The sequence below is a fragment of the Pleurodeles waltl genome, chromosome 7 (genome assembly GCF_031143425.1).
Source record: "Pleurodeles waltl isolate 20211129_DDA chromosome 7, aPleWal1.hap1.20221129, whole genome shotgun sequence".
In the NCBI taxonomy this organism is placed as follows: Eukaryota; Metazoa; Chordata; class Amphibia; order Caudata; family Salamandridae; genus Pleurodeles; species Pleurodeles waltl.
Genome location: NC_090446.1, coordinates 173,584,091 through 173,596,544, shown reverse-complemented (window position 1 = coordinate 173,596,544; position 12,454 = coordinate 173,584,091). Strand labels below are relative to the sequence as shown.

At 44.9% G+C, this 12,454-nt stretch overlaps 1 protein-coding gene across 1 annotated transcript in view; it reads right to left on the bottom strand.

Annotated features, from left to right (window-relative positions):
* The window catches only part of DDX27 (DEAD-box helicase 27), a 240,072-nt gene that overhangs the window by 219,234 nt on the left and 8,384 nt on the right, over positions 1-12,454 (bottom strand). The window contains exon 2 of the mRNA XM_069243478.1: positions 4,485-4,622. Within this exon, the coding sequence (XP_069099579.1) occupies positions 4,485-4,622 (138 nt within the window). The remainder of the gene's footprint in view (positions 1-4,484; positions 4,623-12,454) is intronic.

Sequence of the window (12,454 nt, the reverse complement as noted above, 5' to 3'; positions counted from 1 at the left end):
CTTTAAAGAAAAATTTTAATGAAAACCATGTCTGGCCTCATCACAGAACCCTGCTTCCTGCGGTATGAATGCTTCTGTCACTGCAAATATAGTTAGTAGTGATCGGGGAAGTAGAGAAAGCCCCAGCGACAGCCCTTTTCACCAATACTCAACACCTTCCCCACCATGAACAGGGGAGGCAGTGTTTCAGAAACAAACTCCAACAGCTATCTTTCCAAGAATTTTACAAATATTTCCTTCTTCGTTTAGCTGGCTTTGAAGATGATTAGAGCAGGGAGAAGAAGCCAAATGAGTTTCATAAGCATGGGAGTGATGTGATAATATTTCATCAGACTCTGCAAGACAGATCCAACTAGATACAAGGAAAGAGAGGTGTTGCCTGATTACTGGTGTAGGAAACTGGCCTGGTGAGCACCGTTGGTGTTGTCACTTTATACCAGGTCAAGGTTCCCCTCTTAGTGAAGTGCAGGCAGTGTCTAGGAAGTCAGGGCTCTCTAGAGGTAGCTGTGGATGAGCAGCCAAGACTTATGTAGGAGACATGCAAAGCTTATTCAATACCACTATAGTCACACAACACTTACACACAGTGTTACAAAAATACAAGTACTTTATTATGGTAACACAAATACTTGAATACTTTATAGGCAATATCCCAATGTTGTGGTGTTCCCTAGGTTCTTCCTGACCTTCCCCAGTGTAGCCTAAATCTAACCTGTCTAGGGCTGGATGGTCAGTTTCTACGTCTTCCTCCTCCTGTCTGCCTACATTAGCCTTGTCAGCCTATAGGAATAACCCTAGAAGCAGACTCTTACTGGGATTTCTCACTGTCTACAGTTTTCTAGTGTGGGACTCATGTCTCTCAGCTCTTGGAAGGTAGAACACTCATAGTGTGAGTCTGGGGCCGTAGAGTTGTGCTTTATTGAGGACATTCTTGCTAGAGTGGTGTAGGTGTACCCAACTATTCTAACAACAAGGCTCATTAGGAAAGTTTGAAGCAAGGGCTATCGCAGACCCCTTGTTTACCCAAACTTAGGAGACTACACTCCTGACAACTAAGTGTAATCGGTACCTAACAGGTGGTACTAGTCTTTCCTGTGTAAAGTGACTAGTGACAGAGTGCTAAGGCAACTGCAAGTGTCTTATCCCACCGTTGCACCACCAATGTAGGAAGCTGGCCTGCTGTGTGGTGAGCACCTATGGTGTTGTCGCCATATACCAGGTACAGCTATCCCCTATTAGTGAAGTGTAGGCCGTGTCTAGGAAGCCAGGGCTCTCCAGAGGTAGCTGTGAATGAGCAGCCCCAACTTATCCAGGAGATATGCAAAGCTTATGCTATAGCACTATAATCACACAGCACTTACACACATGAAAGAAAACACTCAGTGTTGCAAAAAGAAAGGTACTTTATTAGTGTAACACAAATACTACCACCTCCTGCAGGAATTCCTTGGTTCTGCCTTCCCCTGCCTGGGCTGTCAAGCAGCAGGAGGGCAGAAATCTGCCTGAGGGGTGGCAGCAGTGCGGGGTGCCTGGAAAACCCAAGGAGACTAGTTGGAGAAATGCTGGGGGTCCTCTAAGTAGACCCCAGAGTGCATGGAATCATACAACCAATACTGGCAACAGTATTGGGGGTATGATTTCGACATGTTTGACACCAAACACATGGATAAAATGGCTTATCCGCACCTATAAAGTCCAGTGTAATGGAGCTGGAGTTTGTAGGTGCACCTCTGCTCTTGCAGGGGTGCCCTCACACACAGGTACATGCACCCTGCCCTCTGGGCTAGGATGTCCTACCAAATGGGTGATTTATAGTGACCTGTGGTGAAAGGGTGCATGCACCTTTTCACACACGCTGCAATGGCAGGCCTGGCAGAGACATTGTGTGTGGGCTCCTATGGGTGCCACAATATGTGCTGCCGCCCATGGGGAACCCCTGGTGCCCCAAAGCCCTGTGTACCCAGTACCGTATACTAGGGACTTGTACTGGGGCACCAGTATGTCAATTGTGGGATGTGCTAAGTCCTAAGCAACCAAAATTAGAGGGAGAGAGCACAGTCCCTGCGGTCCTGGTTAGCAGGATCCCAGTGAACACAGTCAAAACACACTGACAGCAGGCAAACATTGGGGGGGAATTATGCTAAAAAGAGGTTACTTTCCTACAGCTTGTTAGAGTCAACATATTCATCAAGCAGGCATGCTCCACTTGGCACAAGCACATGCAGTATGTTGCAAACAAGCATCATCTTACAAGTTTAGGCAAGTATGGTAAGTGATGGCAGCATGTTTTCATACTGACACGGATCACAAATCTTTAAAAAAACTAAGCCATGATAAATTAACTAATTGGTTTTCAACAGACCTATGAGGGGTTGTCTCTAGCACCCGAATAAGGAGGCTGCCTATGGCCCTGTCAATATAAAACCAACAGTCTTTTCCTGTGATGTTTTTTGTGGAGGCTCCACAACTTAAAGGTTCTCCCAACTGTTTACCAGAAAATATAATTCGGTCTAACACAGACATCGTCCGTTCCACTGATGAGTTTAGAGCTGAATGCTCTGTGCAGCAATGGTCAATCAGACCCTTCTTTGTCTTACATTGGTTTAAAATGCTAACAAACAAATTCAATATCTTAAATGCTTAACTTTCTAGGGTTGCAGAGTGAGCATCATTTCTTGTGTGCAGGAGCCTCAAATGGATTGCCTAACTGGATGTACTGCATTGGTGTTACAGCACCTTTTCCAAAATGTTTGCTTTTCTGAACACTTAAGATTGCAAACACTTGAAAGTCTTAAACAAGAGACTGATGTAAACACCTTACAGGATTTCCAGTTTGATTGTAGGTTGGCCAAAACTATGAGTCAGCTTAATTTGCTGTAATGGGAGAGGTTAGGTTGGCAGCTGATATGAACAGTGTTATGAAGATTAAATCTTCGGCACCTTCATACCTTCAACATCATAAACTAGGAGTATGTTTAAGTATCCTGTTTAAATGTCTTCTGAAATCTTTGGGGCCTACTCGAAGTTTTTTCTTTGAAAATACTGTATAAAATAAGTTTATGGTATCTTGTGCCCATGGAGACAGCTGCGAATATGGATTACGACACTGAAATTGTAGGTTGATGGAAACAACAAAGATTCTATAAATTGCAAATGATTTGAGATAATAAAAAACGCAAATTAATATAATGTAAAGTTTCAATCCTAGAGATTTGCGAAACAAAATATGAATAAAATAAAATAATTCTAACTTAAAGAATGTCAGCATTAACGCATTTTAGGCTTCAATAATCTGTCTTCCTAAAAACATTGTTTTGTAAAGGAAAAAAGAAATGTAACATATTTATATTTCTAAACGACTCTGGAAATGCTGCACATGTGAAAACACCATAAGCATCTGCTGAGTCTCTTAGGCGGGTCCACGTGATAGACTGGAGAACATATGCTCTGGAGTGTCTTTGATCAGTTTGTGTTCATAAGCATGTTTCAATTTAGAAGTCCATCATGGCCTGCACTCAATATCCCCGATTGCGTGTGAAAGGCAAGTTGCATGCTCCATATGAAGAAAGCTCTGACCTTTGTCAGCACACTTTGTTCTGTTTGTACAGATGTTGATGGCTTTTGCAAGGCGGGACAGGGACATCAAAAGCAAGAACAAAATGGTCCTCAAACTCCAGACAGATGCCGCTTTCCCAGTAAGCACATCATCCAAGAAAGAGACTTATCACCTTTTTTCCCTTTGTGTATTACAATATCGCAAGATATCCCAGAGAGTTCACTCCCTCACTGAAACACAAGTTAGCGTCTCCTCCCTACATAGCAAACCACATATAAGCACACATGTGCATGATTGTCTGGCCAGCTTAACAAGCTGTGCTCACTAGAGCCAGGATTCTGAAACAGATCCACCCTTTCACAACAGTACATTATATGCGGCACTCAAGCAAGGCTCATAGTGTCCTGCATGCATCCGGACTTGCACTAAGCCGATGAGAGTAAGGGACGCAAAAAGCAAACACTAAGAATGATTTCCTTGATATGCATGCATGGCTAACTAGCATCTAAGCTGTAGTGACTTAGGGCCTGATTTAGAGTTTGGCGGACAGGTCACTACATCACAAGCGTGATGGATATACTGTATCTCCACAGGCTATTTATGGGATTGTAATACGGTTGTAACACAGTGGAAGCGATATCCGCCACAAACTCTAAAATCAGGCCCTCAGTGAATGAAAAAGGTGCAGGATGAAGTACATCAAAAATAATAAGCCTTATGCTGACAGTCTGTCAGAAAGCAGGAGGGCAGAAAGGGAAGTAAAAACTCCAAGTAAAAACTCCAAATAGTCAATCTGCTGCACCCTGTTATGTAGCCCAGCTGCAGCTTTCTTGATGCTAAGAAAGCAACACCTCAGATGGTCCTTGGATGCCATAAACCAGCCCTTAGAGAATACCCATTGGCTAACCATGAGCGTGAAACTTCTTACCTTCTTCAGCTGGCGCATAACATCCGCCATCGCCCAGTCATCATCATGCAAACCATCTTTCTCTGTGAAGAAAAAATTCTCATTGAAGTCTGCACTTCGTTGCTTCTGTTTCTTTCGGCCCAAAACAATAGGCTTATCCTAAACAGAAAAATAGAAGGGCATTACTACCAGAAAACAATACAATAATGTATAAATCCATTCTCATTGCCAAACTCCAATTTCACTATCGACCTCCCAGCGAATAATGAATGTGGTTGCAGATACTCCCGAGATGTCTGAACCTTAAACCTTGGTCACATCCCACCATTCCTTTCGGCCTATTACCCCATCCAATAAATTTACATTCTCAATGCTATCTTCATAACGATCACTCCGACACTCATAATCCTGTTTTTTTGCACCTCTGAAATCCCATACTTACCTTCTGATCTACCACCTATTTTCCTCATTTTTCCACCCTTAGTAAATATTATTTCCTTTACAGTCACTACTGTAATCTACCCCATCCTTTCTCAAGCTTCCTTTACCAGTCCACAATGCTGTGATAATAGAAGTCAAAGCAAGAATCATGAAAAACTCTGATGTTGGTTAAAACTGTACTAATATTGCACTATGTATTGTATTCTTCCACAAATGAGTGTTCTTTCAGTTTTATCATCCTACTTTTTTCTACGTGCACTCTTTTTCTTATTATCAGTCACTCCTACATGTGTTTTCCCATTGGTTTATATTTATTCTTTATAGGTTTACTCTCCTCATCAGGTGCAGCTCAAGTAAGGCCAACAGTTACATTTGGAAACTTGTTATAAATAGTACTTTTAGCATAAATTTGTATAGTTTTTGCACATATTTAGTGTGTTTAGTTGTAACAGGCGGTTGTAAATTCTGGTCTCTATTTGGGGTCTTAATTATTGAACACAGAAACAGAGGCACAGAATAGCTGTAAAAGGTAGGTGGCAAGCTACCTTTAACAGTCGTGAGGGAGAGAAATGTCCTACAACAAATGAAACACGTACTTGATGATGAAAGCAAGAATTAACTCTGAAGAATTAAAACATTACATTTCTCTTATAAAATGTTCAATTGATGGATAAGAATTTAATACTGCTGGTGATTTTACTTCAAACAAGTTATTGTAAGACTATTAGAAACTGAAGAAGGAACCAACTGCAGGGAAGCAGAGCACCTGAAACATACATTAATGGACAGCAGCCGCAATTCAAATACAGAAGATAAAAATGCATTTAAAGAAAGCATATAATTAATGATCAGTGAAGCCTCTCAATAAAATACCAGTGCTCATCTTGCATCCTGACTTTAACTTTTGTCTTGCCTACTCCATCTGTCAACTTCTAAACACACAACTCACTATAAGCAGCACTCCCTTACCCTACCAGCCCCTGTGTGGCCTTCAACTGTGCCAGGAACCCATCTTCCCTCACGACCTCCACCCCCAAAATCCCCACCCACACAAACATTTTCAGGCCAGCAAGGAACATTTCAATTATAACAGTTTTTTGATTTACGGTACCTAGGGAAATTAATATATTGAACGCAATTACAAAATTCAAATGGTATGTGTTAAGCTACTGTGTCTATGCAAGCATTGCAAGGAGAAACCTTCTGAAGATAGTAAACACAAAGCACATATAGCAGCCTTGCGTGAAGAGCTAATGTGTCCACTGTTTGAGGTATGTAGTGCCCTTTGAGTCTCAAGAGGTAAATGTTTGCTTCTGTTTCATATTTCTGTAGTGTTAGGTTGGTTAGGTCGAGCGTAATCATACAGACTTTTGTATACTTTTATTATACTTACTGCGGGCGTAAAGCCATTTCATTTGCTCGTTTCAGTGTCATTTAAGAATCCTTCCTTGCTAGTGGTCAGTCATGCCTCTTTGTCCCTTCATTTTCTCTTTGGGAGCAGGGACCAACTACAGTATAATTACGATTTGTCCTGTTTAACTTTTTTTTTAGTGGCCTTTTTTTCCCTTTGTTGCCTGCTAGTGTTCAGTGAAGCGTCAGTTTCCATTTGCAGAGCATCCTTGCTCTCAGCTTAGCCTTGCTGTAAACAAGGCTGTTAACCAGGCTGTTATCTTATATGCTCTTAGTGGAGCAGAGCATGCGGTCCCCAGTGGAGGCTTGCTTGTTTTCATTGGGGTTTGAAAAGTAATATATTTTCCCATGTCAAACGCACATGATTATTCGTACTTTTACCCACCTGTTTGATTCACTGCATTTTTTGTATCAAAGATTTTACTTAGGGGAGGGGGGGAGTTTAGGGGGGAGGGGAAGTTCAAGTTAGGTTTAAGAGGCGACAAGTTGGTTAGCCTGGTTTGTAGATTTAAAATTTTACGGTCATGTCCGAAACGGTCATCCCTGGGCTTGCTCCCGCACATCCAAACATGCCCAACAGTGTTACACCTCACGCTTGGTCCTCAGTAACCCAAGTCCTCTCCTGGAATGTAAACGGCCTGTTAGACAAGATCAAACGATCGGCAGTATTTAACACCCTCCGCAGGTCTTCTCCCTCAGTAGTTCTACTACAAGAGACCCATCTTCTTGGGTCCAGATGCCCTATGCTTGCGAGAGGAGGACACGATAGGGTATATCATGCAGGGTTTTCCAGAGGCTCTAGAGGAGTGGCCATTCTGCTCCACCGATCTCTGCCCATGGTAATCACTTCCACGCAATCTGACTCACAGGGTAGATTCATGGTGGTCACGGGGACTCTTCACGGACAACCGCTAAACTTGGTATGCGCCTATGCGCCCCGGGCAAATCACGACTCCTTCCTACTTTCGCTCCACCGAGTAACCTCAGGATTACCCCAAGGAACTACCCTGCTGGGAGGCGACTTTAACGCGGTCCTGGACCCAAGGCTGGACATTTCTGGGGAAGCTACCATACATAGATCCAAGCGGGCCTCAGCCCTAAGTAATTGGGCGGAGAGCCTTGGCTTGTGTGAGGTGTGGCGCACCTGGCATCCCAAGGAGCGCCAATACACACATACCTCGGCAGCCCACCAGACGCAATCCAGAATAGACCTGGTATTCATGCACGCCCTAGATTTCTTAAAAGTAGCAGGAGCTGAGATTCTTCCACGGGGGGTCTCCGATCATGCGCCAATACGGATCCGGCTGGGTAGAGCAGACCCTACCAGACGGCCTATGTGGCGCTTGAACGCGTGGAACTTACAAGATACAGAGTACACCCAAGAGATCAGGTTGCACCTAGACCAATATTTCGAATTAAATGAAGGCTCGGTTCGATCCCCAGGAATGCTATGGGCTGCTTGCAAGGCCACTATTAGAGGACATGCCAGAAGCATTCTTCGGTCCCGTGAACGAGATCATAATTCCCAAATCACCGAGCTAGAGAACAAGGCCCGGAGACTCGAATGCCAACATATAAAAACTTGGCATCGGCCACGACCATGAGGAAACTGACCAGGGTAAGAGAAGATATTAAACATATAATGCTAGATTCGGCCAAGCACATGTGGAGAGCCTCAGCAAGCCGAATTTATGGATGGGGGGATAAAAACGGGAAACTACTGCATTGGCTGGCCACCCGCCCCATGGCTAACAGTATTATACCGGAGATCTTAGATGACTCAGGCACCCTTGTCAAAACAGCAGTGGAAATCGCACATAGCTTCGCCTCCTACTACGCCCGTCTATACGCTAGGCATCCACGCCCTGCTGTTGAGAGAGAGTCCCCCCCCCTACTAAATGAGATTACCCTTCCCGTGGTAACTCCAGAGGCGAGAGATAGACTGGACGAGGCCATCGGTCTTGTGGAAGTCTGCAGCGCAATATCGGGACTGGCATCAGGCAAAACACCAGGCCCGACGGCTTTCCAGCGGAATTTTATAGTAAATGTAGCGATATTCTGGGTCCCCACCTGCTCAACATGTACGAAGAAGTGGAGAATCAAGGCCGCTTCCCAACAGAGATTGATCAAGCCACTATTGTGGTGATCCCCAAAACTCAACCCCCATCACGACAATGTTCAGCGTACCGGCCTATCTCACTCCTAAATGTGGAAGTCAAGGTGCTCTCTTCGATCCTTGCTTCCAGACTGAGGGAGGTAATGCCCACGCTGGTGCACCCTGACCAGTGTGGTTTTATGCCCACTCGTAGCACAAGACACTGCATCAGACGATTACATCTTGCTTTGGCGCACCGCAAAGTGCTATCGCATACGCAGTTGGCACTGCTTTTACTCGACTTCGAAAAAGCCTTTGATACGGTAGATTGGTCCTTCCTCAATCAGGTCCTATGTAAAAACGGGCTCGGACCTAAATTCCGGGGACTGGTGAAACTCCTATACTCTAACCCGACGGCTCGAATTAGGGTAAACGGAGTAGTCTCCGACCTAATCCCCATTGGTCGTGGGACTCGACAGGGATGCCCGTTATCTCCCCTGCTCTTCGCACTAGTGATAGAGCCGCTGGCGATATTAATGAGAGGCGACCCACTGATCGAGGGCTGGCATTGGCCCTCTGGTTCGGAAGACAGAGTGGCTCTGTACGCAGATGATGTGCTCCTGTATATCTCTAATCCATCCAAAAGCGGCCCACGCGTCCTAGAGATCCTTAGACTTTTCGCAGAAGCCTCAGGGCTGACCCTGAACCCAGCCAAATCTTTACTGATCCCCCTTCATCGCTCGCACGACTGTATAGATTGGCAACGGAATATCCCGATACGGAGAAACAGCTTTAAATATCTTGGGATACATATCTCACTTCTCCCCGAGCTAGCGTGGGAACTCAATGTCACGCCGCTATCAAAGAAAATCAAAACCGACCTTCTGCGCTGGAGGGCCCTCCCCCTGAATCTACTTGGTAGAATAGCGCTGTACAAGATGATGATTCTCCCCAGGATCTTATACCTCCTGCAGAATTTTCCGCACCCCTTCCCCGTGAGATGGTTCAGGGAGATGGATTCTTTAGCACGCCAATTCATATGGAGTGGCTCACGTACAAGACTGTCGCTGAAAACCTGTCAGAGGGATGTTTATGAGGGTGGACTGGGCATGTCGAATATTCAATACTATTATCTAGCGATGCATATACTTGTAATTAATGACTGGATGGGAGGTGGATGGACAGACCCCGCATACCAACTAGAATTGCAGACAATGGGCTACCCACAGATCCTTGACATACTCTACGGGAGCCCGATACCCCGGGATACTCCAGATGTGACCAAAATGGTACTTCTGGGTTGGCGTACAGCCCAGAAAGTGACGGGATGGTGGGGGCGCCTAACCCAACAAACCCCGCTATGGCAGGGGAAGCAGCTGATACATGTAGCAGGTCTGGAGGGCTTCCAGAAATGGGACACCATAGGGATCTCCACGCTGGGAGATATTTGGAGAGGGACACATATACGATCTTTTCAAGACCTCCAGAAACAATATTCCTTAAACAAAACACAATTCCATCGATATCTCCAACTACGTCATGCCCTGCTAGTTCACCTGCAGACAGGAGACACCATACCTGAGCACAGCCCCATGGAAGCCAAGGCACTGATGGGAGTCCTGGGAAGGGGAGGGGTTTCTCAGATTTACCGCTCCTTAATCACCGCCACTGGGGGACCCCTGAGAGAGCTTCGCCAAAGGTGGGAGAGTTGGGTGGGACCCATGGAAGTAGCGGACTGGACAGAAGCACTAATGGCCCCACGCTCCCTAACAATGGCCACACGCTTCCGTTTAATACAATCCTATTTCCTTCACACCGCATACCTCACACCCGCCATGTTACATAAAGCAGGCCTCCGCCCCACAGCGGAATGCCCCCGCTGCAGGTATCATACAGCGGATTTCTACCACATGGTATGGACATGCCCGATTATAATGACCTATTGGGAAAGGGTGGTGCAAGAGATATCTGAGGCCCTACAGAAGGAGGTAAAGAGGTCGCCATTGCCCCTCCTTCTCGGGGTAATGGGAGATACAGAGCTACGAAGAGCAGATCGGTCCTTCTTAGGGGTGGCATGTCTGGTGGCCAAAAGGGACATAATGGCAGACTGGAAGGCCAGGGTGGCTCCGGCACTGACTAAGTGGAGACGGGGAGTGGATTGGTGTGCGCAGCGAGAGAGACTTGTGTACGAGGCCAGAGGTTGCTTACACAAACACAAGAAGATATGGGGGAAATGGGAGGATGTAGCGGGCCTTTAAGAGGGGATGGTGAGTAACATTAGTGATGAAAGCAGCAGGGACCGGGGACTTGACCTTTATTGTATTGTTTTGATGCCCGTTGGCATCATGTTGTGCTGTATTCATAATTGTTCTATGCAAAATGTAATAAAATTTCTTTATAAAAAAAAAAGATTTTACTTAAAATTCTAATTAACTATCAACAGAAGTCTCTTCAGCGCTTAAGTGATAATGTGTTAGTTGTGACTAGCAGACGCAGTTGATTTTGATGTTTATTTTCCCTGTCATTTGTTTTTCAGTTAACCTTGCTTGGTAAAGCTGTCTGAAGTCTATTCTCGAGAGTGTAGCTGAGGGAGAAATAAAAAGAACGTATTGAATGGAAACATAACTGAACAGGCTGGCTGATAACATCTGCGGTTTGCAAGCTGATCAGCTTCAAGTTACTTAAGGTCGAAAGGGTGAGACTTCCGGGCCTGGCTATGAGGCATTTACAGGGTAGCGCAGCCAGGCACAGCAGGCACAAGCAGCGGTCAGCATTGTTCTGACCCAACTGTTGTATAGGAGATGGTCCATGAAGTTAGGGTTGTCACCTTTCCCAGAGAAAAATACAGGCCGTATGTACACATATTTTTACACTCAAGAGATACTGTGTTTGTTGTCACTAGCAGCCGCAGTTGACTTTGATGTTTATTTTCCCTGCCATCTGTTTTTTCAGAAAACCTCGCTTGGTAAAGCTGTCTGAAGTCTATTTTCAGGTGTGCAGCTATGGGGGAAATAAGAAGAACGTATAGAATGAAAACATAACTGAACAGGCTGGCCAATAACATCAGCGGTTTGCAAGCTGTTCAGCTTGAAGTTACTTAGGCGCAAAAGGGTGAGACTTCCAGGCCTGGCTATGTAGTGTTTACAGGGTGGCGCAGCCAGGCACAGCAGGCACAAGCAGCGGTCAACATTGTCACCAGCCAACTGTCATACAGGAGATGCTCCGTGCAGTTAAGGTTCACACCTTACCCAGAGAAAAATACTAGCCGTTTGTGTACATGATTTTTCAAAGGACTAGGATGATATTTAAATAACACCAGGGATGTGGAATTCCTATCGCCCGACGCCCGGGACATCTGGTTTGGGGTCAAGGGCAACAAGTTTTTATGTTTACTTTGTCCTTGGGACAAGTAGGCCCAACCCCCTGCAGCACAAACCCTTTGGCTGCCTGTTTACAGAGAGTAGAACTCTCTGTAGTTGAGGTAATGTGTTTCCAAAAGATAATGCTGTTCGAACTTGTATTTATGGTTCATTATTTGAAAGCCTTCATTATTAGGGTGAGTGCTGTAAATAAATGTTTTAAGGTCACACTTCACTACTGACGTTGGTTCCAGTACAAAAAAAAAAAAAAAACGTGTACACACATGTTTGAAAGGTTTAGACTAAGAGGCTAAGTATAATGCTCCCAGAATGCTCTCTGGTTATATGCAAATGAAGTGTCATTTAGTAAAATGTGTTGATGCATGCTAGTATTTCCCAAAAATATTTCGAATGGAAAATCAGTGTAACCATTTTCAACACGATTATGGGAAGCATGAAAATAAACAAACACTGACAAAGCCAACTGATCTGACATATTTTTATAAGTCTTTTAGTTTCATCAATCCGTGTCTTGTTTTGACATGGCTTTTGTAATACTTTATTGTTGTGGGAGCTACCAGGCCCTCAACATTGTAACAAACACTGGCAAAACCCCTAAAATGTTTTTGAACGCTAAAAGCACAAGTTGCCACCAGCGGCATAACAAAGGCCCCACAGCCGCCCTC